This window comes from Elephantulus edwardii, unplaced genomic scaffold (assembly GCF_000299155.1).
Source record: "Elephantulus edwardii isolate Elephantulus edwardi_28Jun2011 unplaced genomic scaffold, EleEdw1.0 scaffold00166, whole genome shotgun sequence".
NCBI classification, from domain to species: Eukaryota; Metazoa; Chordata; class Mammalia; order Macroscelidea; family Macroscelididae; genus Elephantulus; species Elephantulus edwardii.
This window is the reverse complement of record NW_006399916.1, coordinates 7,532,858-7,556,261: the sequence shown is the minus strand read 5'-3', so window position 1 is coordinate 7,556,261 and position 23,404 is coordinate 7,532,858. Positions and strand designations below refer to the sequence as shown.

At 45.3% G+C, this 23,404-nt stretch overlaps 1 protein-coding gene across 1 annotated transcript in view; it reads left to right on the top strand.

Moving 5' to 3' along the window:
• The first annotated feature begins 21,185 nt into the window (after positions 1-21,185).
• KCNK1 (potassium channel, subfamily K, member 1) overlaps positions 21,186-23,404 on the top strand; it is a 67,145-nt gene continuing 64,926 nt past the window's right edge. The window contains exon 1 of the mRNA XM_006895384.1: positions 21,186-21,540. Coding sequence (XP_006895446.1) covers positions 21,186-21,540 — 355 coding nt within the window. The remainder of the gene's footprint in view (positions 21,541-23,404) is intronic.

Below are 23,404 nucleotides of genomic sequence, written 5' to 3'. Positions count from 1 at the left end.
GAAACAACATTTTCAATTGCAACAGCATATCCTTATCAGGTGCTACAATTTCAGGGACACCGAAATATATCAAAGCCCAGAACACAGTGCCAACAATGCCAGTGCCACAGAAGAGAAATACTCAAATTCCACCACCAATCATTAGATTATTTTAAAATATAAGAGTCAATGGTGTTGGGAAGGAGGTTTACTTATAAAAAAGAACAAAGTATGAGTCCTCTTTGGAGTGCACCTTATGTGAATGGAGATGAAAGGCATGTTTTAACAGAATAGCATTTAGATTTGCAGGCCTCAGAAAGCAAAGCAATTTCCTCTCGCAGTCACATGAGGTCAGGTTTAAAATAGACTGCTCTGCTTTTCTAAAGCTACTAGTAATAAAAGTAATTTTGAGGCAGGAAAAGAACTTCAGATTTTCATTTCCTAGCTCTGATGGCCTAGTGGTAAAAAATTGTGCTGCAATCCCGAAGGCACATGGCTCGAATCCACCAGCAGCTCCATGGGGCAAAAGATGGGCAATCTCCTCCCGTGCAATTAACTGCCTCTGAAAACTCACTGGAGGGTCAGCTCTGGGTTGGTTCTGATTGGACAGCACACAACAACTACAACAGTTAGAGCCTAGAGGTACGGTATTGTGCTGCCAGGCAGTTTGAATCCACTAATTGTTCAGGAGGAGAAAGATGGGTAGTCTCTTCCTGTAAGGATTTACAACCTCGGAAACACAATGGAGAGCAGCACTTTTGGTCTTATTTTTAGTTATAACCTAAGACTAACTAAATGCGCCTTCAATATACTTTTCTTGCGGTCTTCCGTATAGACTGAGGCTCAATGTCAAGAAGACAAAAATTCTCACCACTGGACCAATCGGTAGCATCAGGATGGATGACGAAGAGATTGAGAGTGATCACAGCTTCAGTTTGCTCGGCTCCACGGTCAACACTCTTGGCACCAGTAGCCAGGACATCAAAAAACGTATTGCGATGGGAAAGTCTGCGGTTAGGGACCTCTCTAAAGTACTCAAGAGCAACGGTGTCTCTCTGGAGACTAAGGTGTGCCTGATACAGGCCATGGTTTTTTGCAGTCACTTGTTATGCATCAGAGATTTGGACAATGACTAGGGAGGATAGAAGGAGAATTGACACCTTTGAGCTGTGGTGCTGAAGAAGAGTATGGAATGTACCATGGACTGCCAAGAAAACAAACAGATTCATCCTAGAGAGGGTTAAACCAGGCTGCTTCTTGGAGGCAAGGATTCTGGGGCTTTGCCTGACATACTTTGGACATGTTGTAAGGAGAGACAAGTCTTTAGAGAGGGACATCATGCTGGGTAGAGTAGAGGGACAGTGCAGGAGGGGAAGACCCTCTATGAGGTGGATTGATTCAGTGATTGGGGTAATCGGGATGGGTGTGTCAGAGGCAATGAGATTGGCACAGGATAGAGCACAGTTTAGGGCTGTTGTACATAGGGTCGCTATGAGTCTCGCAAATGACTCGACGGCACATAACAACAACAACAGAAGGTCCTCATGTCCCAGCCTCAACATAGAAAACAATTTCATACAGATTTTAGAGATTACAACTATATGAATGCAAGAAGAGGGATGAAACTTAGTGTGAAGAGGGCAGACAGACAGAGGGAGGAGAAGGAACAGTGTTAGTGTGATGAAGAAATATGTTGGTCATCTCACTCAGCTTAATGCCTTCCACATCTAATGTTACTGTTAGGTGCTGCCCCATCAACTATGACTCCTACTGACCTTATGAACAATAGACCTGAACTCTGCCACATGCTGCATCATCTTCACCACCTCTGACATGATCGAGTCCACTACTGCAGTCACTGTGTCAATCCATTGTGTTGAGGGTTTTCCTCTTTCTCTGACCTTTCCCAGCAGGATTTCTTTTTCTAAAGACTGACCCCTCATGACAACAAGACCCAAGTATGGGAGACAAAATCTCACCATCCTTGCCTCTAAGGAGATTCAAGTTGTACTTCCTCCAAGACAGACTTGTTTGTTCATTTGACAGTTCACAGGATAGCCAGTACTCTCCTCCACCACCAAGTTCAAAGGCATGGATTCTTCTCTGTCATCCTTACTCGTTGTCCAATGTTAAGATGATAGGAATAGATTGAAAAGACCATGGCTTGAGTCAGGCATACATTAATGTTTGAACTGATACCATTGCTTTTTGGCACACTGTCCTTGACAGCAGATTTTTCCCAATAAAACATGTCGTTACAATTCTTGGCGGCTGTCACTATAGATGTTGATTGTGAATCCAAGTAAAATGAAATCATTGATCACAAACCCTGACTAATATAGGTTGTTCTGTTGTTTCACCAAAACCAGGAATCAAGTGTGAATGATATAAATAGCATATATTGCTAAACCGTCTCCAGCCACTCTGTCACAGCTTTGAAAGGCAGCTACACAATAAATGTTCCAATTCTTTGGAACAGTGCTTTTCCCAAGTATTACATTAGAATCTGTAACTTCCAGAAATAATACCAGATTATATCCATAACTCTGACTGTGTACAAATCCTTGCCTAAGTGTTTTATCTGTATTCTATTTGTTGATCCCCAAAACAATCTAAGAGGTACTGTTTGTCCCATTGTACAATAATTAAAACAAGGTGTCAAGAGAGTAAGGTCAAGAAGCTAGTAAATTAGGAGTTGAGATTCTGTTCCAGTACCCTTGTGCTGGGCTACTATGTCGTACTGCCAAGAAGGCTAGCTGAACTGGACCAGCTCCACATTCTGGCTTGATATGGTTTCTGGATGCTTGAACAAAAGTATAATAAAGAAATAAAATGCAACTAAAAAAAGATTTGAAAATAAAAAAATTGCTCATATAGAAAAGCTGCTTACATGCATTTAAAATCTCACATCAAGATTTGGCTTGTACTACCATGGAGCTCTGGTGGCCTAGCAGGAGAGGAGTTTTGCACTGCCAGCTATGCCAGCTACTTTGCAGGACAAAGACAAGCGATCCCTCTCCTCCAGGGTGATTTACAACCTCTGAAAATCCACTAGTGGGTCAGCCAGCTATGAGTCGATTCTGACGCAAAAGCACGTAACAATGACAATTTTATTTAAATGTCTTTGTAGAGTCAATGAAACACACATAACATCTTTCTTGTGCCCTCTGCTTTCAGCTAAGATCCTTTTGATATCAACAATGATACACCTCATAAATGGCCTCTTCTCAGTCCATCCTAAATTTCTGTTAGTTCCCTGACTATGTTGACTATGGAGCCAAGCAAGCGAAAGCTGTTAACAATCTCAGTCTCTTAATCATCTATTATAATGCTGCCCATCAGTCCAACATTGAGAATCTTTGTTTCCTCGATGGATTTGGATTTCCTTTAATCCAAATTGAAGGCTGCAGTCCTTGACTTTCTGCAACAAATGCCCCAGGTCTTTCTCAGTTTTAGCTAGCAGGGTTGTGCCATCTGCATAACACAGGTTGTTGATGAGTCTTCCTCCAATCCTGATGCCACATTCCTCCTCATAGAGCCCAGCCTCCTTGATGATCTCTTCCACATAGAGATTGAAAAGGTATGGAGAGAGGATGTATCCCTGGTGTCCACCTTTCCTGATTTTGAACCATGCAGTGTTTTCTTGCTTTTACTACCAGGCCACTAGAGGTTAAAAAAAAAAAAATTTCATTCCAGCAATAATATTGTTGTCATGTACCATCAAGTCAGAACCAATTCATAACTGACCCTCCAGCAAGCCTCCAGAGGCAGTTGATTGCACAGGAGAGTACTCATATCTTTCCCCTGGAACAGCTGGTAGATTTAAACTATGAGCATTTGGGTTGGCAGCACAATTCCTTAGCAGTAATCCAGCAGAGCTCCCATCAGCAATAATAATCAAGTTCAATAAGACAGAGCACAGCAAATATTAGTAAGGATATGGAGAGACATTGACATATTTCAGCAAATAGATGCTGCCCTGCATGTGCTCATCAAGTTGTGCCAAGAATTCTGGAGGTCAACTACTTGGCCAACTGACCAGAAGAGATCCTATTTATTCCCATTTTAAAAAAAGATGACCTGAGAGAGTGTAGAAATGATCAAATAATATCACTAATATCACATACTAGCAAAAACCTGCTGAAGATTATCCAGAAAAGACTGGAACAGTACATTGACAGAGAACTAACAGAAATACAGGCTGGGTTTAGAAGAGGTCGTGGCACTAGGGATACTATTGCCAATTTCAGATGGATCTTGGCAGAGAGCAGAGAGTACCAGAAGGATGTCTATCTGCGTTTCATTGACTAGGCAAAGATACTTGACTGTGTGGATCATAATAAATTATGGCTAACTTTGAGAAAAATGAGAATCTCAGAGAATACTTGATGGTGCTTATACGAAACCTATACTTGGACCAAGAAGCAGTTCTCAGAACAGAGCAAGGGAACACTGCATGGTTCAAAATCAGGAGGGGAGTGCATCAGGGATGCATCCTGTCCCCATACCTTTTCAATCTGTATGCAGAACAGATCATTCAGGAGGTAGGGCTTTATGTGGAGGAGTGTGGCATCAAGACTGGAGGAAGACTCATTAACAACCTACTATATGCAGATGACACAACCTTGCTTGCTAAAACTGAGGAAATGCTTCCTACAAAAGGTCAAGGACTGTAGTCTTCAATATGGATTGAAGCTTAACCTCAAGAAGACAAAGATTCTCACCACTGGGCCAATTGGCAGCACCATGATAGATGGAGAAGAGATTGAGGTTGTTAGCAATTACAGCTTGCTCAGATCCACAATCAACAATCTTAACACCAGTAGTCAGGAAATCAAAAGACAAAGTGCATTGGGGAAAATCTGCTGACAGAGACCGCTCCAGAGTGCTGAAGAGCAACAACATCAGCCTAGATACAAAGGTGCACATAATCCAGGCCATGGTCTTCTCAATTAGTTATTACGCTTTAGAGAGTTGGACAATGACGAAAGATGACAGAAGAAGAATAGATTCCTTTGAATTGCGGTGTTGAAGAATCTTGGACATACCATGGACCTCCAAGAAAACAAATAGGTCTGTCTTGAAGAGGGTGAAGCCAAGTATTTCTTTGGAGGCTAGGATTTTGAAACTCTGTCTCACGTACTTTGGGCATGTGGCCAGGAGAGATTGGTCCTTGGAGAAGGACATCATGCTCAGAAGGGTGGACAGACAGCGGAGGAAAGGGAGACCCCAGATGAGATGAATTGATACAGTAACTGGGGCAATAGGGGTTGGTGTGTCATAATAAACTGGCTCAGGACAGGGAAGGGTTCAGAGCTGCTGTTCATAGGATGGCAACGTATTGCAGGTGACTCAACGGCACGTAACAACAATAACATACTAAGATAGGTTTGGAAACAGGAGTGGCATCCACTTCCTAAACAACATGCCTCAAGAAACTCTATAAACTTTGATAAATGTTGATAGTTGTAGAAGGGCTTCAGGCCTTTTGTTCATAGGGTTGCTATGAGTCATGCTCGACTCAAAGGCAATCAACAACAACAACAACATGGAGAGACTGGAACTCTGGTGTAATGCTGCTCGAAATGTAAGTCTTTTGGGGGACATTCATTTTTATTTCTCCTACTTACTTGAGAATGGAACTGCTGTATTGTGGGTAGGTGCAAATTTAGTTTTAAGAGTAACTGCTAGATCTTTCCCGAAGTGGTGGTACTGCTTTACACTCCCACAGCACTGTATGCCCCACACCCCTGTCTGCATTTGGTGTCCCCTGTCTTCTTAATTTTAGCTGTGCGGGTGGGTGGACAGTGACAGCTTAGGGTGTTTTAAATGCTTTCCGGGATGACTAATGATACTGAGCCTTTTATTTTCATGCATTTATTGGCTACTTGTGCATTTTTATATGTCTGCGAAAATAACTTAACCTATTTTGAATTGATTATTTAACATTGTATTATTGATTGGCACTTTTTAAATGTTATGTTAGATGCCAGTACTCTTTCAGATATGTATTTAATTAATAGCTTATCTTTATCTCTAGCTCATTTTGTTAATAGTCGCTTTTGATAAGTGGGAGCTTTTAGTTCTGAGGAATTATACTTAAAGTTTTAAAGATTTTTTAAAAACTTTTATTCTGTGGTTATTACTTTTGGAGAAACTGTTGTTATTGTTAAGTGCCCTTGAGTTCATTACAACTGACAGTGATACTATGAACAATAGTGCTTCCTTGATATTAGGATGAAATCCATATTGTGGGCTGTAGTCTTTGATTCTGTGCAGCAATTTTTGAACACTAATGAATGGACCTGAAGCATTTGCTGCAGAAGGTCAAGGACTGAACCTTCAATATGGATGGAAGCTCAATATCAAGAAAGCAATGATTCTCACCACTGGGACAATTGGAAATGTTGTGATGGACAGTGAATAGATTGAGATTGTAAACAGCTTTAGTTTGCTTGACTTCACAGTCAACACTATTGGTACCAGCAGCCAGGAAATTAAAATACATATTGCATTTGGAAAGTCTGCTGTCAGAGACCTCTCCAGAGTACTGAAGAGCAATGATGTCAGTCTGGAGACTAAGGTGTGCCTGATACAGGCCATGGTCGTTGCAATCACTTGCTATCCATAAGAAAGCTGGCCAATACCTAGGGATGATAGAAGTTAAATTGATGCCTTTGAGCTGTGGTGTTGGAGAAGAGTATTAAATATACCATGGACTGCTAAGAGAACAAACAGGTTTGTCTTGGAGAAGGCTAAACCAGGCAAGGATTCTGAAGTTTCATCTGGCATAATTTGGGCACGTTGCAAGGAGGGACCAGTCCTTGGAGAGGGACATCATGCTTGGGAGTGTGGAGGGACAGTGCAGGAGAAGAAGACCCTTGATGAGATGGATTGATTTAGTGACTTGGGGTAGGTATGTCAGAGACAGTAAGATTGGCACAGGATAAAGAAGGGTTTAGTGTTGCTGTATATTGGGTTGCTATGAGTTGCAGGCAACTTGACAGCAAAAACAATAATGAACAAAGAAAAATTATACAAAAATGACTTGAACAGCATATCAACAGAGAACTGCCAGATGTGCAGACTGGGTTTAGAGGATGCCATCGTGTTAGGAATATTATAGCTAATGTCAGATGGACCTTGGCTAAAAGCAGAGAGTACCAGAGGAATGTCTATCCATGTTTTGTTGACTATACAAAGGCATTTGACTTTGTTGATCACAACGAACTGTGGCTACCTCCGAGAAGAAAGGGAATTCCAGAATACTTGACTGTGCTTATGTGAAACCTACACTTGGACCAGAAGGCAGTCGTCAGACCAGTGCAAAGAAAAACTTCATGGTTCAAAATTGGGGAGGGTGCACAACAGGGATGTGTCCTATCTCCATACCTTTTCAATCTTTATGCAGAACAGATCATCCAGGAGAGGGGAGTCTGTGAGGAGGAGTGTAGCATCAGGACTTAAGGAAGGCTCATCAACAGTCTGTGTTATGCAGATGACACAACCCTGCTTGCTGAAACTGAGGAGGATCTGAAGCGCTTGCTGCAGAAGGTCAAGAACTGCAGCCTTCAATATGGATTGAATCTCAACATCAAGAAGACAAAGATTCTCAATACTGGACTGATTGGCAGCATCATGATAGACAGTGAAGAGACTGAGATTGTCAACAGCTTTAGTTTGCTTGGCTCTATAATCAATACTCTTGGTACCAGCAGCCAGGAAATCAAAAGACAAATCAAAAGACAAAGGGAAAGTCTACTGTCAGGGACATGTCCAGGGTACTGAAAAGCAATGATTTCAGGCCATGCTCTTGGCAATTACTTGCTGTGCATCAGAGAGCTGGACAATGACTAAGGATGATAGAAGAAGAATTGATGCCTTTGAGCTGTGGTGCTGGAGAAGAGTATTGAATATACCAAGGACTGCCAGGAGAACAAACAGATTCACTATGGATACAGCTAAATTGCTCTCTCCTTGGAGGCAAGGATTCTGAAGCTTCAGATGACATACTTTGGGCATGATGCAAGGAGGGACCAGTCCTTGGAGAGGGACATCATGCTTGGAAGACTGGAGGGATAGTGCAAGAAAGGAGGACTCTGGATGAGATGGATCGATTCAGTGACTGGAGTATTGGGGGTAGGTTTGTCAGAGACAATAAGGTTGGCACAGGATAGAGCAGGGTTTAGGACTGTTGTATACAGGATCACTATGAGTCACATGCAACTTGATGGCACATAACGATAACAATGAGCAAAGACCAGATGAGCTGTGTGGGAGGATATCAAGAATATCTTCCAAGAAGAATGCAGAAGGTCATTACAATGACAGAAGAATAAGAAAAGACCAAAATGAACGTCAGAAGAGACTCTTAATATTGCACTAGAGAGCCAAGAAGTCAAAGTAAAGGGAAGAAATCAAGAAGTGAAGGAGCTGAAGAGAAGAATTCAATGACAGCATGAGAAGACAAAGCAAAGTATCATAAAGAAATGTGCAAAGAACTACAATCTAAACATCAAAAGGGCTGAACTCACTCAGCATTTTGTGTTTTCGTGTTCCGTTGAATCGGATCTGACTGGCACAGGAGAAGATTGTTCTTCCTTCTCCAGCAGAGCATCTGGTGGCTCACTCAGTATTTCTTAAGCTGAAGGAACTAAAGAACAAATTCAAACCTCGAGTTGCAATACTTAAGGGTGCTTTGGGCACAATATTGAATGATCCAGGAAGCATTAAAACAAGGTGGAGAGAGTATCCAGAGTCACTTACCAAAAAGAATTGGCTGACACAGAAGAATTTAAAGAAACAACATATGATCAAGAGGCAATGGTGATGAAGGAGGAAGTGCAGGCTGCTCTGAAGGACTTGGCAAAAAATAAAGCCCCAGGAATTGATGGAATACCAACTGACGTATTTCAACAAACAGATGTTTCCCTGGACATGCTCACCAGGTTGTGCCAAGAAATCTAAAGGACAACTACCTGACCAACTGACTGGAAGAGATCCATATTTATTCCCTTTCCGCGATCCCAAAAAGGGGACACAACAGAGTGTGGAAATTACCGTACAATATCACTTTTATCACACACACGCAAAGTCCATTCAGAAATGACTGGAGAACTACCAGAAATACAAGCTGAGTTTAGACGAGGCCATGGAACTAGAAATAGTATCACCAATGTTAGATGGATCTTGGCAGAAAGCAGAGAGTACCAGAAGGATATCTTTCTGTGTTTCACTGACTATGCAAATGCCTTTGACCATGTGGATCAGAACAAATAGTGGTTAACCTTGAGGAGAATGGGAATCCCAGAGCACTTGATTGTGCTTATGGAAAACCCATGCTTGGACCAGGAAGCAGTCCTCAGAACAGAGCAGGGAAACACTGCATGTTTCAAAAATAGGAAGGGAATGTATCAGGGATGCATCTTGTTTCCAAATGTTTTAAATCTATATGTGGAACAGATCATCATTGGACTTTATGAGGAGGAATGTGGCATCAGGATTGGAGGAAGACTCATCAACGACATACGATATGTATGGGACACAACCTTGTTTACTGAAACTGAGAAGGACCTGAAACACTTGCTGCAGAAAGTCAAGGACTGTAGTCTTCAATATAGACTGAAGCTCAACATCAAGAAGACAAAGATTCTCACCTCTGGGCCAATTGGCAGCCCATGATAGATGGATAAAAGATTCATATTGTTAACAGTTACAGCTTGCTCAACTCCACAGTTAACACTCTTCGTGCCAGCAGTTAGGAAATTAAAAGAAGAATTGCACTAGGAAAATCTGCTCTCAGGGACCTCTCCAGAGTGCTAATTAGCAAAAAAAATGTCAGTCTAAAGACTAAGGTGCACCTGATTCAGGACATGATCTTTGCAATTATTTGCTACGCATCAGAGATCTGGACAATAACAAAGGATGACAAGAGAAGACTCAATCCCTTTGAGTTGTGGTGCTGGAGAAGAGTATTGAATATACCATGAACAGCTAAGAGAACAAACCAGTCTGTCTTGGAGAGGCTGAAACCAAGTTTCTCCTTGGAGACTAGGATTTTGCAGTTATGTCTGATATACTTTGAGCAGATGGCCAGGATGGAGTAGTCCTTGGAGAGGGATATCATGCTTGGAAACAGGGAGGGGCAGTGCAGGAGAGGAAGACCCTGGATGAGATGGATTGACTTAGCAACTAAGGTAATGGAGGTAGGTGTGTCACAGTCAGTGAGACTGGCTTAACATAGGACAGGCTTCAGAGCTGTTGTATATAGGGTCACTATGAGACACAGATGACTCAATGGCACATAACAACAACCCAAAACAAAATATATAGAAATAATAAAATTAAATTCCAATATTATTTTTCTCACCATTATGTTCTTGAGGTGACCACAATTCCTGTCACTAATATGTGTTCAGTTTACTTGTTAATAAAGCAAAGATAGATGTATAATCAGTCCATGCACCCCTTCTCTCCAGTCTGGCCTTCCATTTACACTTCCATTTTTAGTTTGCTCACTTCCTCTTGAAATTCTTTCAACAGAATCCCAAAGACCAGTATACCCAAAAAAAACCCCTAGTCTCAAAAAGAACATAACTACCCCCTTCATGTGTACACACACACACACCCCACTTCTTAACCATGGCTCTGAGGAAGACCCTTATCTAAGAATCAGTTTATTTCTTATTTAAAAGAAAAGGTGATCTTAATGGAGTACAGGTTGGTTGACTCTAAAACTATTTCCCACTTCTCATTCTTGGGTTTCAGCACTAAAAAAACTTTCCCCCACTTCCTAGGGGGCTCTGGTAACCTGGTGGGTAGAGAGCTGGGCTGCTAACCCCACGGAGGCACATCTCTAGCAGTTCAAATCAAGCAGGGGCTCTGCAGGAGAAAAAGGGCCAATCTCCTCCTGTGTGACTTGTAGCCTCTGAAAAACCATTAGAGGGTTAGTTATGAGTTGGCTCTGACTCAATGGTTTGAGGTGCTTTTAACACACTGTAGCCTGGAGTTATTATAGTCCTTGAAGTCGTGCATTCAAGCTTTGTGCCTTTGGATTGCAGTGTGGCTTCTTACCACTAGGCCACCAGAGCTCCCTATTTATTATATTTACTGGATGCTATGTTGTTGTTGTTATGTGTTGTTGAGTCAGAACTGACCCATAGCTGACCCTCCAGTGGTCTTCAGAGGCAGTGAATCTCATAGGAGGAAACTGCCCTTTCTTCTCCCCCAGAGTAGCTGGTGGATTCAAACTGCATGCCCTTGGGATCGCAGCAGCTTCTTACCACTAGGCCACCAGAGCTCCCTAATCTCTCATTTATTGTTGATAAATATTCTGTTCTTAGGGACCTCTCTAAAGTACTCAAGAGCAATGGTATCTCTCTGGAGACTAAGGTGCATCTGGTACAGGCCATGGTCTTTGCAATCAATTGTTATGTGTCAGAGAGCTGGACAATGACCAGGGAGGATAGAAGGAGAATGAATGTGTTTGAGCTTTGGTGTTGGAGAAGAGTGTTGAGGGTACCATGGACTGCTAAGAAAACAGATTTACCCTGGAGAGGGTTAAACCAGGCTGCTCCTTGGAGGCAAGGATTCTGAGGCTTCATCTGACATACTTTGGACATGTTGTAAGGAGGGAGAGGTCCTTGGAGAGGGACATCATGCTTGGGATGGTAGAGGGACGGCGCAGGAGGGGAAGGCCCTCTATGAGGTGGATTGATTCAGTGACGAGGTAATCGGGATGGGTGTGTCAGAGACAGTGTGATTGGCACAGGACAGAGTTTAGTGCTGTTGTACATAGGGTCGCTATGAGTCACAAGCGACTCAACGGCACATAACAACAACAACAACAACAACATGTTCTGTTGATTCAGAACCAACCCATAGCTGACCCTCTAGTGGGTTTTCAGAGGCGGTTAAATGCATGGGAGGAAACTGCCTAGCTTTTCCCCTCAGAGCAGCCTGTAGATTCAAACCACATGCCTTCGGGATTGCAGTGCAGCTTCTTACTAGGCCACCAGCACTCCCTTGCTGGAGGCCATGAAGGACACAAAAACTCTGAGACACAGGGTTTCATCCCAAGAGTGAACAATGTAGGTAAGGCGTGTACTTATGAAAACTATCACACTAGGAGAAATGGTGTCATTACGGGCAGTTGTGCTGATAGCTCAAAGGCCTCACCTCTCCAGTGGTCCCAATCTACCAGTGGCTCAGTGCGAGAAAGACGGCTCATCTCCTCCTGTGAGATTTAGAGCCTCTTAAACCCAATGGAGGGTCAGTGATGAGTGAATTCCAACTCAACAGCAATGAAATGACTTGTGTATCAAGAATTCAGAGGGGCAAGTGATAATTTTTTAAATTTCAAACGGTGACATCTGCGTGGAAGGAGGGTTTGAGTGGGTCCTGATGTACAGAGGGGGTTTAGGTGAAAGCATGTGTGATAAGGGAGGGCAGTGAGTTAGTGTAGGGCTGGGTGACAGGACCAGGCTGCAAGTTCAGCAGTGCAGTGAGTGATTAATGCTGAGACCCCCTCCCCTCCACACCCCCTGGACCAAGCTAAGTTACGTTCTGAGCAGGTAGGTTCTGAAGAAGGTGGAACACTGCCCTCCTTTGCAAAGCCATGCCCATGGGATGCTTCCTCGATGCTGTGCTGTATCTCACTGGCAGGCCCACTGTTGCCTCCCTTGAACACACTGCTGAGGTGGTTGAGGGAACGTCCTGTCCTTTGAAAGCTTACAACACTAGTGCTATTATCCAGGCAGACACAGGGCATGAAAGCTGGAAGATACTCAGAGAACAAAAAACGTTCTGTCTGGATGCTCCTCTCTCTTTTCCAGAGTTAGGGGCAGTGAACACAGGTCCTCCGCCCCACCCTCTGCGTTGTGGTAGGTGCGAGTTGACTAGCACTCACGACCAGTGAACAGCAGATCTGAACCCTGCCCTTTCCTGCACTGTCCTAGTAACTGCGTCAGTGCATCTTGTTGAAGGTCCCCCTCACTTTTGCTGACCTTTACCACCACGATGTATTTCTTTCCGTGGTGTCTCTCTCCAGGGGCTGGCATCTCCTGAAAAAAAATGACCAAAATATGTGAGATGAAGTTTCACCATCCTTCTCTCTAAGCAGCACCCTGGTTGAGCTTCCTCTATGACAGACTATTTTCTCTTCTGGCAATCCTTGGGATGGTTCTCCAGCACCACAAGTCAAAGGCATTGATGTTTCTTCTGTCATCTTTATTCAGCGTCTGGCTCCCACATGCACAGCAGGTGCTGGAGAAGACCCTGGCATGGTGGTCAGAGATTACAGGGGTAAGCGAGGCAGATGCGCCTACTCCCGGCTACGGAAGCAGATGGGCAGGTGTGGAGAGAGATGGGGTCATGGAGGGAAGAGTGTGTGGTGGCCATTTGGACCTCCCAGATTGCGTCTCACAGAAGCATCAGCGTTCCCTGAGATGGGGAGGCAGAGTGGGGATGCACATTCTCAGTCAATACACATTCTAAATATGCATGACAGCACAGCAGTAAATGCCATTAGAATCCATTTCATTTCTTGATTTTGTTCCTCTAACATCACCTGATCCAGCTTCCACTGGTGTCTTTCTCACCGCTCTTTTTTCACATGTTCCCAGGAACATTTTCTTTCCTGTTTCCTTCTCCAGCTTAAAGCTTGTAGGTGGTTTATGGAAGGCGTGTGGACTACGAGGTGAGCAAGAATTGCTTAGGTTTTTACACTTATTACAAAGGTGCCAGTGGGGTGGAGACAGACTAGAGGGAAATTGTGAGTGGATATTCAGCCCCAGTGGACAGGCTGTCATAGTGGGACCCCTTGTTGTTGCTCCCCTCTTTCCAGACTGTCAGAGGCTGAGCCCTGGTATACATGCCCTAAAAGAGGGTTGCCTCCCATCAGAATGGAGATGGGGGCAGCAGCACTGTTCACCAAATGTGACAGAGAAGCTGGGTGCCTCTCTAACCCCAGGGGTATGGTGTCACCTGAGAGTCAGGGGGACAGAGTAGAGAACTTCACCTTCCCAGAGACGTGAAGGCGAGAAAGGGCCTCAATGAACTGGACTGACACAGGACTGTAACAATGGGGCCAGACATGGCAGAGATTGTGAGGATGGCACAGGACAGGGCAGGGTTCAGATCTGATGTTCTTGGGTTGATATGAATAGCAGGCCCAGCACCTAACAGTAACAATGCTGTCTTGTCAACCTACTAGTGCGGGCTCTTTGAAGACACATACTCTGTCCTTTATCTGACACACTCTCCTTCTTATCTGATAACTGTCTAAGGGGAAAAACCTGTTTCCTTCTACATTTTTTTTTCCTTGGTGCAAACATTAAGACTAGAATCCTGATGACCAGGTATGTGCCAGGTCACTGTGCCCTTGTGCTGGTCCCTCCAGGGACACCCCAAGTTCCCTGGAATGGGAATTTCTGTCATGGATTGAATTGTGCCCTATCCAACCCCCCCTCCAAAAAAAAGGTGTTGAAACCCTCACCCCTATGACTGCAGGGGATTCTCTTTGAAGATAGGCTTCTATTTGTTATGTTAGTGAGGGCCCATTAGTGGAGGGTGTGTCCTAAGTCAAATCAATTCTGAGTTATAAAAAGATGAGATTAAAGACAGAAGGACAATAGGGGAAGACAGGTGAAACCTAAGGATTGCCAAAGACTAAGGAACACAGAACCGAGACAAGGCTGGGGCTGGAGAAGACAAGAGCTCTGTCCAAGAGCAGGCCCTGATCTGGGAATCTGCCTCTTGGGCTGTGAGAAAACACACTTCTGTTCTTTCAAGCCACCCACTTGGCGTATCCTTGTCACAGCAGCACAAGGGTGTGATGCCGTCTGCCATGGCTACAGTCTGAGGGCTCCTTGGTGCAGGAGAGTGCCAGCCTGCCCTCAGTGTGCAAGTCCTCACTTGCTGCTGATTAACTGGCCTTCTTAATCCTGCATTTCAAACTCAACCTTTTGATCTCTTTAGAACTGTCATTCCCACAAATGATTCTCATCATCCAACTAGTTGAAATAATTAAAACTGCACTAACTGTTTGCTATTTCTATCTAATTATCATAGAGTATGGCAGTGGTAACTCACATCACTAGCTCTGTGTCAGACTCGCAAAGCTCAGTGCCAAGTGCAAGATTTCTCTCACAGCAGGGTCATTCCTTCAGAAAATGTGTCAAGCACAGAGAATAAGCAGCTCTGAACCTCGTAACACACTGCTACCCCACCATCTTCTTTCTTGGGGAGGGAAGACTCCCAACAAGATGATTGGTCCAGTGACTGGAGAAATGGGCTGAGAGATACTTATCAGAAATCATGAGAACGGCTTAGGATAGGGTGAGATCCAGATCTGTTCACAGGATTGTTATAACTTGTGGTGGACTGGAGGACACCTAACAGCTCTCTCTTCTTCCATCCCTGGTAACCATCCAAAAATGATTCTGTATGTGTAAAAAGAGCAAGGTCCATGTGGGGGTGACCATGTCTGACTTTTTACCACCTCCACAAAGGGGAACTGTCTCCATGAGTAACAGAAAACCAATTCCCCAAAACAACTATGAAATATTATCTCATCCCCAAAAGAATAGCAAAATTTAACAGAGCAGCAAACAAGAAATGCTGGTGAGGTTGTGGAGAAACTGGAGCCATTATTCACTGTTGGTGGGAGTGCAAAATGGTGCAACCACTATGGAAGGCTGTATGGTGCTTTCTCAACAAGTTGCAAATAGAGATACCATTTGACCCAGCAATTCCACTACTGGCAATTTACCCGAAAGAAACAATAACCACCACCCAAGCAGATATATGCACACCCATGTTTATTGTGGCTTTGTTCGCAACAGCAAAGAGTTGGAAACAACCCAAGTGCCCATCAACAAACGAATGGATAGAGAAGCTCTGGTATATTCACACAATGGAATACTATGCAGCATTAAAAAACAAGGAACTCATGAAATATTATGCATAATAGATGACCTTGGAGGACATTCTGCTGAGTGAAATATCTTAGTCACAAAAGGACAAATATTGCATAGGGCCACTGTTGTAAAACAGGACTGACATCAGGATCGAGGGAAGACAGAAAAGGAGGTGAGGAATGATTTATATTGCATTGACACAGATAAGGGAGAGAACTGTTTAAAAGGGATATATGAATGGGTATTCTTGTCATTACAGAAGTCCAGAGTGAAGGAAGGCTGCATAGTGGCGTGGACGTTGGGGGAGGGATTGCATAACAATGAAAGAGTTTTTCTTTTTAGTTTCAAGGAGAAGAGTGAATTGGGAGTGGCGGGAGAGGGTGGGCAGGGAGAAAAGTGCAACAATGAATGACTGGAAACCCTAAGTCCCTGTAAACTTCCATTAAAATTAATAAAAAAAGAAAACCAATTCCCATGAGGTCAGCTACATCCCCTACATTTCTGCACCCCTTTCTACTCATCTCAACGCCAATCTTACTGCTTTACTGAGTCCAAAATACATTGCAATAGGTCACAGACCACACAGAATCATAGTTAAAAGGCTCTATCTAATTCATGTTGTCAGCAGTAAGACTCACCTCAGGACAGCTTCCAAAATGAGCTCACAAGCACTCAAAGTTCTTTGTCCTGCCAATTATAGCTCTCCTCACTAGTCCTCCAAAAAACAGGCAAAAGGCTCTTTTTTTGGAAAAAAAATTTATACTGGCTTGCTCACAAAGTTTGTATACCTTGTTTTTCACACCAGACTGTTCCCATTTCCCTTACTCATCCCTCCCTCTATCCATCAAATTGTGAGCATCTATGATTAACCTCTTGCCCATCCTTACCCTTCTGCTCCTACCTCCCGCCCCCTTGGATCCTCATACCTTGCTCTCCAATCCCTCATATATAACTATGTAGTAATTTTTGAAATCATTGCTCCTGCATGCTGCATGTGAATGTACCACATTTTCTCAATCCATCCTATTGTGGTTGGACATTTGGGCTGTTCATAAGTTTTTGCGATGGTGAATAATGCAGGTGTGAAATCTCTGTTTGCGTCTCAGTTCTAACTTTCTCGGGGTATATTTCAAGCAGTGGGATAGCCAAGTCATATGGAATGTTCAGCTTTTGTTAGGAAACACCAAACCGCTTTCCAGAGTGGTTGAACCATTTTACAATCCCACCAACAGTGTATAAGAGTTCCTATCTCTCCACATCCTCTCCAACATTTATTACTTGCTGTCCTGCTAAACTCACCACTGTTATTGGAGTGAGATGGTATCTATGGTTTTGATTTGCATCTCTCTTATTGCCAGAGATTTTGAGCATTTCCTGCTTCATCTTTCTTTAAGTAGAGGTCCAGGTTAGACAAAGGCTCTTAGCTCTGGTTCTGTGGCACAGCAGTCCCCAGGTCTGCATTGTCTCTTGTCAAGTCTCTGGTTCTCTGCTGTTCTCCTGTGTGTCTGGCTATGCAAGAATCTCTGGCGCTGAAGGTTACACTGCCTTCTATTTTGCTTCTTCTTTGCTGGTGGTGAGATTCTCAAAACTTGCCCTCGAATCTGCTCAATTTACTGGTGAGACTAGCCAATCCCTTTGTAGATTGGCAGGAGTAGCAAATTCCCTTGTGAATAAACACACCCTAGCTGCATATTCTCACCCATCCACATGGCAACATCAAAGTCAATGGCTAAGAAAGCCATTCTGAACAATAAGTCCCTAACACTGCAGTTTGTGAATCTTTCCTTAATTTTTTATTAGTGGTTTATAGCAAAATAGCCCTGCTGTGATTTCTTTTGCTTAGCATAATAATGTCCTTAACACTCATGTTATGCATTGTTTGATAAATTCTTATCTTTTTTTTAAAAAAAATTTAATTTTATTATTTTGTGTGTGTGTACCGTCAAATTGGATCTGACTGGTACAGGAGGAGATTACCCCTCCTTCTCCAGCACAACATCTGGTAGATTTGAACTGCTCCCCTCTGGGACTGCAGTGCAGCTTCTTGCCACTGGGCCACCAGAGCTCCATAAATTCTTCACTGTCTTTTAGTGTCACACAGCACTTCACTGTGTGAATGTACTATAGTTTCATCCATTGATGACTCAGTGTGTTGTTTCCACTTTTTGCTATGTTAAATAATGCTGCTATGAACATGAGGATGTATACATTTATATCTGTTTGAATGGCAGCTCTCTTTTCTCTGGGATTTATAACCAGTAGTGGAATTGTTGTATTTTTAGCAATCTTCTTTAGCATCCTAGGACTCTTAGAATGTTCCAGTTAACAAGGTGGGAAGCTGCTAGGCCCTCATAATCTAGCCCTGTAAAGTTACAGGGTCATTTCTGCTATACTTGCTTGATTGAAGCAGTCATTCGGCTATTTCAAGGATAATAGAAACAATATTTTACGATGGGATAGTATCAAAGAATTTACATTTAACTATTTATCGTGCTTTGAATGAAAATTTACAAATAGATTTTCAACAATTCCTACACATAATCCCATGGGTGGCCAAAAGAACAAACAGATATGTCTTGGAGAAAGTGCAGAGTGCTCCTTGCAGGAAAGGCTGGTGAAGCTTCATCTCATGTACTTTGGGCATGTGTCAGGAGGGCTATTGCTTGGAGAAGGACATCATGCTTGGAAAGGCAGAGGAAGAGCAAATGAGAGGAAGACCCTCAACAAGCTAGACCCTTGTCTCATTTCAATGAGATGCTATGTGTATGTATTTAAGTGTCTGATGAAAATCTGGCCATATACTTGCAGTTGTTATTCACAAGCATTCAAAAAAATGTAACATTCAAAGCATCTATGGTTTGGGAAGAGAAAAAGAATACATCCGAATGGACAAAAGAGGTTCCCTGGAGATCTGCTGTGTGATCCAGGTCCTGAAGGATGGGTAGTATGTGATGGATGGAGTAGAAGGATCCACATGAGCAAAGGGATGGAGACAGGGAGAGTAGGTGAGGCCTGTGAATGGACAGGGAGGAAAGGCACACTGGCAGCAGGAGGAGATGGCTTTAGGAATAACGAGGTCTCTCAATGTGTAAAACAGGTCAGGAACAAGATGGAAGGGTTGGGGAGGCAAGGCTCACCAAGCACACATTGCAAAGACAATGGAGGAGAGTAGAGACTTGGGACAATCTGTTGGCCCACAAACAGCTGCAGAAAGACATAACAAATCATTAAAGAGTAAGAGGGTAGCTGATGGAGTACAGAAAGACATGTAGAATTGGGAAAATCTGTTGCCAAGGCTTCTTTAAAGTGCTAAGGAGTTAAAGTTTAAACTAAAGTATACGGTGTGCCTACTCCAAGCTATGGAATTTTCAATTGCTTCCTACGCATTTGAAAGTTGGGACAACAAATAAAGAAGACAAAAAAACCTAATGCCCTTGAATTATTGAGTTTGCAAAGGTACTGAATATTCCATGGACTGCCAAGAGAACAAATGTTTTGGAGGTATCAACCAGGTGCTCCTTAGAGGCAAGGATTGTGAAGGTAGGTCTCACATCCTCTGAGCATGTTGTCAGGAGGGGTCAGTCCTTGGTAAAGGACATCATGCAGGGAAAGTTGGAGGGTCAGAGAAAGACAGAAAGGCCTTCAGTGAGATGGACTGAAAATGGGCTCAAGCATGACAGTGTGACTGTAACAGTGGGCTTGAGCATGGTGGAGACAGTGAGGATGGTGCAGGATAGGACAAGGTTCACATCTGTCGTTCACAGGGTCACTATGAGTTCAAGTCCACTTGATGGCACCTAAGAAGAAGCCCAGAGGACTAAGAGTTCCAGAGTGAAAGGACCCCTTTTTCAATTGCCTATCTGGAATTAAAGGAAACGCCTCCCTTGAAGATAATATTGAAGAGATGTTTTCTACTGCTTTCTTCCTGTGGTAGTTTCAAGAGTCTCATATGCATTCAAACCCCGGAGGAACAGATGTTTTTGAATTACGGTGTTGGCAAAGAATCTCCAACATACCAGGAGCTGCCACAAGAGCAAGCAAATCGGAGAAGTACAGCTCAAATGTTCCCTAGAAGGAAGCATGCCAAGACCTGTGGCTCTCACTTTGGCCTTGTTTTCAGGAATGACCAGTCCACGCAAAGGGACATCATTCTTGGTGGTAGTTGTTATGGGCCTTCACGCTGACTAGACTCAGAGACCTTATGCCCACTGGACCTATAACATATAACCTATGCTGTGCCATCCTCGGAAAAAAGGCACCCAGTGAAATGTATCCAAAAGTACCTTCCACAAAGGGCTCAATCACAGGGCTGGGGTACCACTCTGTAAGAGCTGTGAGAGTGGGGAGCTAGTCTACTGCACATCAACAACTACCAAGCACACACCCACTAGGTAACGCGCAGGAGCTGCTGGTCTCCGGCACACCCACCGGATCTCATTTCACTATAAAAGACCACATTTTAAAGAATTAAAGGTTAGAAGTAAGGCCTTTCCCGAACTTCCGTCTCCCTTGGTTTCTTCCTGATAAACAGAGTGTCCGTGGGAGGTGGCGTGGAGGGTACCTTCCAGTTCTAGATTCTAAAGTTGTCACCGTCACAATGGCACGGGGGTTAAGCCAGCGGGAAAGGAGGTGTTTGGATGAACAGGACTATCTACTGGGCTCCGGTTAGGGAGGAACAGGTGGAGGCTCAGAAGGAGGCCAGGGGCTCGCCAGAACCTTTGCAGAGGTCACCCCACCTCCCGTACGCACCCGACACACGTTGTCAGCTCTGGGCCCGCGCCCCGTCGGGTGTCCCCACAGCGGGAAGACGACGCGCGCGCCCCGCAGTGGCCGGATCGGAGACCAGGACACCTGGGTCCACAAGGCAGGCCGGGGCGATCAGCTCGGCGCGTGTACTCTCAGGGCCTCTCCTCCACCCAATCCAGCAACCTGGCCAACTTGGCCCCGCGCGCTCTGGCTCTCGGGTTACCTGAGCCGGAGGAGGACACCAGCACCGCCTCCTCCGGGCTGGTTTTACCACAAGGAAGCAGGAAAAGGAGAAAGAAGAGATCCCGGCGGGGGCAGAGAGCCGAGAGCCCCCCGCAGCAGCAACAGGGCGCGGGCGAGAGCGAGCAAGGGGCGGAGGGGGCACCCGGAGGGCCCGGGGGCGGACCCTGGGGGCGGGGCGCGGCGCCAGGGGCGGTGCCGGGGGGCAGGCCGGCCGCTGGGGACCCGGGTGCCGAGCGTGGTGCGGAGCAGAGTGCAAAGCGCGCGCGTGGGGCGCGGGGCCCGGGCGCGCGCGGCGGGAAGATGCTGCAGTCGCTCGCGGGGCCCTCGTGCGCGCCGCTGGTGGAGCGGCACCGCTCGGCCTGGTTCTTCGGCTTCCTGGTGGCCGGCTACCTGCTCTACCTGGTGTTCGGCGCCGTGGTCTTCTCGTCAGTGGAGCTGCCCAACGAGGACGTGCTGCGCCAGGAGCTGAACAAGGCCAAACGGCGCTTCCTGGCCGAGCACGAGTGCCTGAGCGAGGAGCGGCTCGAGCGCTTCCTGGCGCGCGTGCTGGAGGCCAGCAGCTATGGCGTGTCCGTGCTCCGCAACACCTCGGGCAACTGGAACTGGGACTTCAGCTCCTCGCTCTTCTTCGCCAGCACCGTGCTCTCCACCACAGGTAGGCGGCCCCAGATCCCCTCCCGCGCAGATCCCCTCCACCCGGCCGTCTCGAGTGTCCCCTGCCCGGCGGCGTGGGGAGGGCTCACAGCGGATCCGCGCGCGGGCCGAGTGTCCTCTTGCTGTCACTTGCGTGGTCCGGCCCGGAAGGAACTCTTGGGAATGGATCCCCCAGCCTTTCGCTCAGGAAGGGGTGGTTCCAGGGATTATGTATTTCATCTCAGGGCGAGTCGGTGCATCCTGATCAGCCGTGGAGGGCCAGGGTGACCGCCCGCACTCCGCTTCCGCCCGACCTCACCGTCCTTAGCAGAGAGGCCCGGTGGCCGAATCCCCGCCGCCGTCGCGGGTCACCTTGCTTTCGCTTTTGTGGTTCAGAACTGTTTGGGATTGTGTTAGGCCTTGGGGGAGGTTTTGTGGAGAAGCTGAGCGGAGCCCCTGTCCTCTTAGCCCGGTGACCGCTGCATCCACAGGGCAATCCTGTTTCTGGTTAGGGTGGGGAGAGTGTGAGAGGAGCGTGAGCATTACCTTCCTATGATTCGACAAAATGGGGCATCCTTGATCTTTCAACTTTGGGGAACAATTCTTGTCGGAAACTTTGAGACGCTCGCTGATCGCCGCCCCCGGTGGAGGTGAATCAGAATGTGGCCCAGATAAACCGGTGGAGACGGAAGTTCCAGCCGAGGTTGGCGGGGCGCGTACATGCGCCTGCCTGGAGATTCCCCAGACACCTCCAAAGAGTGTCTATAGTGTCCTTTACCCTCATCTGTGAGATCGAATCCCGAAGCAGCCCATCCTGGTGCACGCAGGCATGCACTAGGCACAGAGTTAAGTGGGGAACCTGAAATCTGGCCTTGGGGTAACCATGAACGAACTGTTTGCCTCTCATACCCCTCCCCGCCATCCAGGCCTTCACAGGTGAATAAACATCGGTTACTTCCTTGACCCCCACCTCTCACCTCTTGTCCCTTCTCAGGTTAAACCAATCTGGGTGCTTGCTAGTTATTTGGCAAGGAGTATCGCCCTTAGCTGCCCATGGAGAAGATTTAAAACAGTTGTCTTCCAAAATCTGCACTGAAGGAAACCAACTGAAGTTTGCCCTGACATGAGCAGAGATAGAAGCTGCTGTGTCTGTCTGTGATAGTTTCATTGGTGTTAAATGTAGCTAAACAGGACAGACCTGTTCGCTCACCCCCCAGAATGCGTGTGCCTGTGCTAGCACCCTTCTGACAGTGCTATTTGTTTCTTGTACCTCACCCTGGATGGTAGATTGCTGCCCCTTGCCCAGTCCCTTTCCTTCTGGGGTGTTTGTGCTAACTTGAGGGAGCTCTGTTGGCCCGGTGAGTGGGGAGTTGTGCTGCTAACCCCAAGGAGTGAAACTAATCCACCAACTGCTTTACTGGAGAGAGATGGACAGTCTCCTCCCCTGCGATATACAGCCCCAGAAAACCTGCTTGAGGGTCAGCTACGAGTCACTTCTGACTCTAAGGTGTTGCATTGTGTGGAATTGTGATGCATCGATTCTCTGTTGAAGTGGGTGTTTGTTCCTGTCCACATTGTGTCTCCTACAGCTGGGTCACTGTGTTGAGTAAGCATTATGAATGGTAACTTTTAGTCCTGTGAGTGATAACTTTTAATCCTTTACTGTTTTGAAGCTAGAATTGTAATAAGGACGGTGTTAGGAGGCAAAACCAATTTTAAGGCTTAAGAGTCAAGTGACCCTGTTAAGATTCTGCTGTTTGGAATTCCTTTCGCTTTTCCTAGGTGGTGTTTCAAATCCATGATGACACTCATTTTTATAATCTGGACCTAATGTGTACCTGAGGAGATAGAAGATTTTTACCAACTTTTATAATCGGAGATTGATC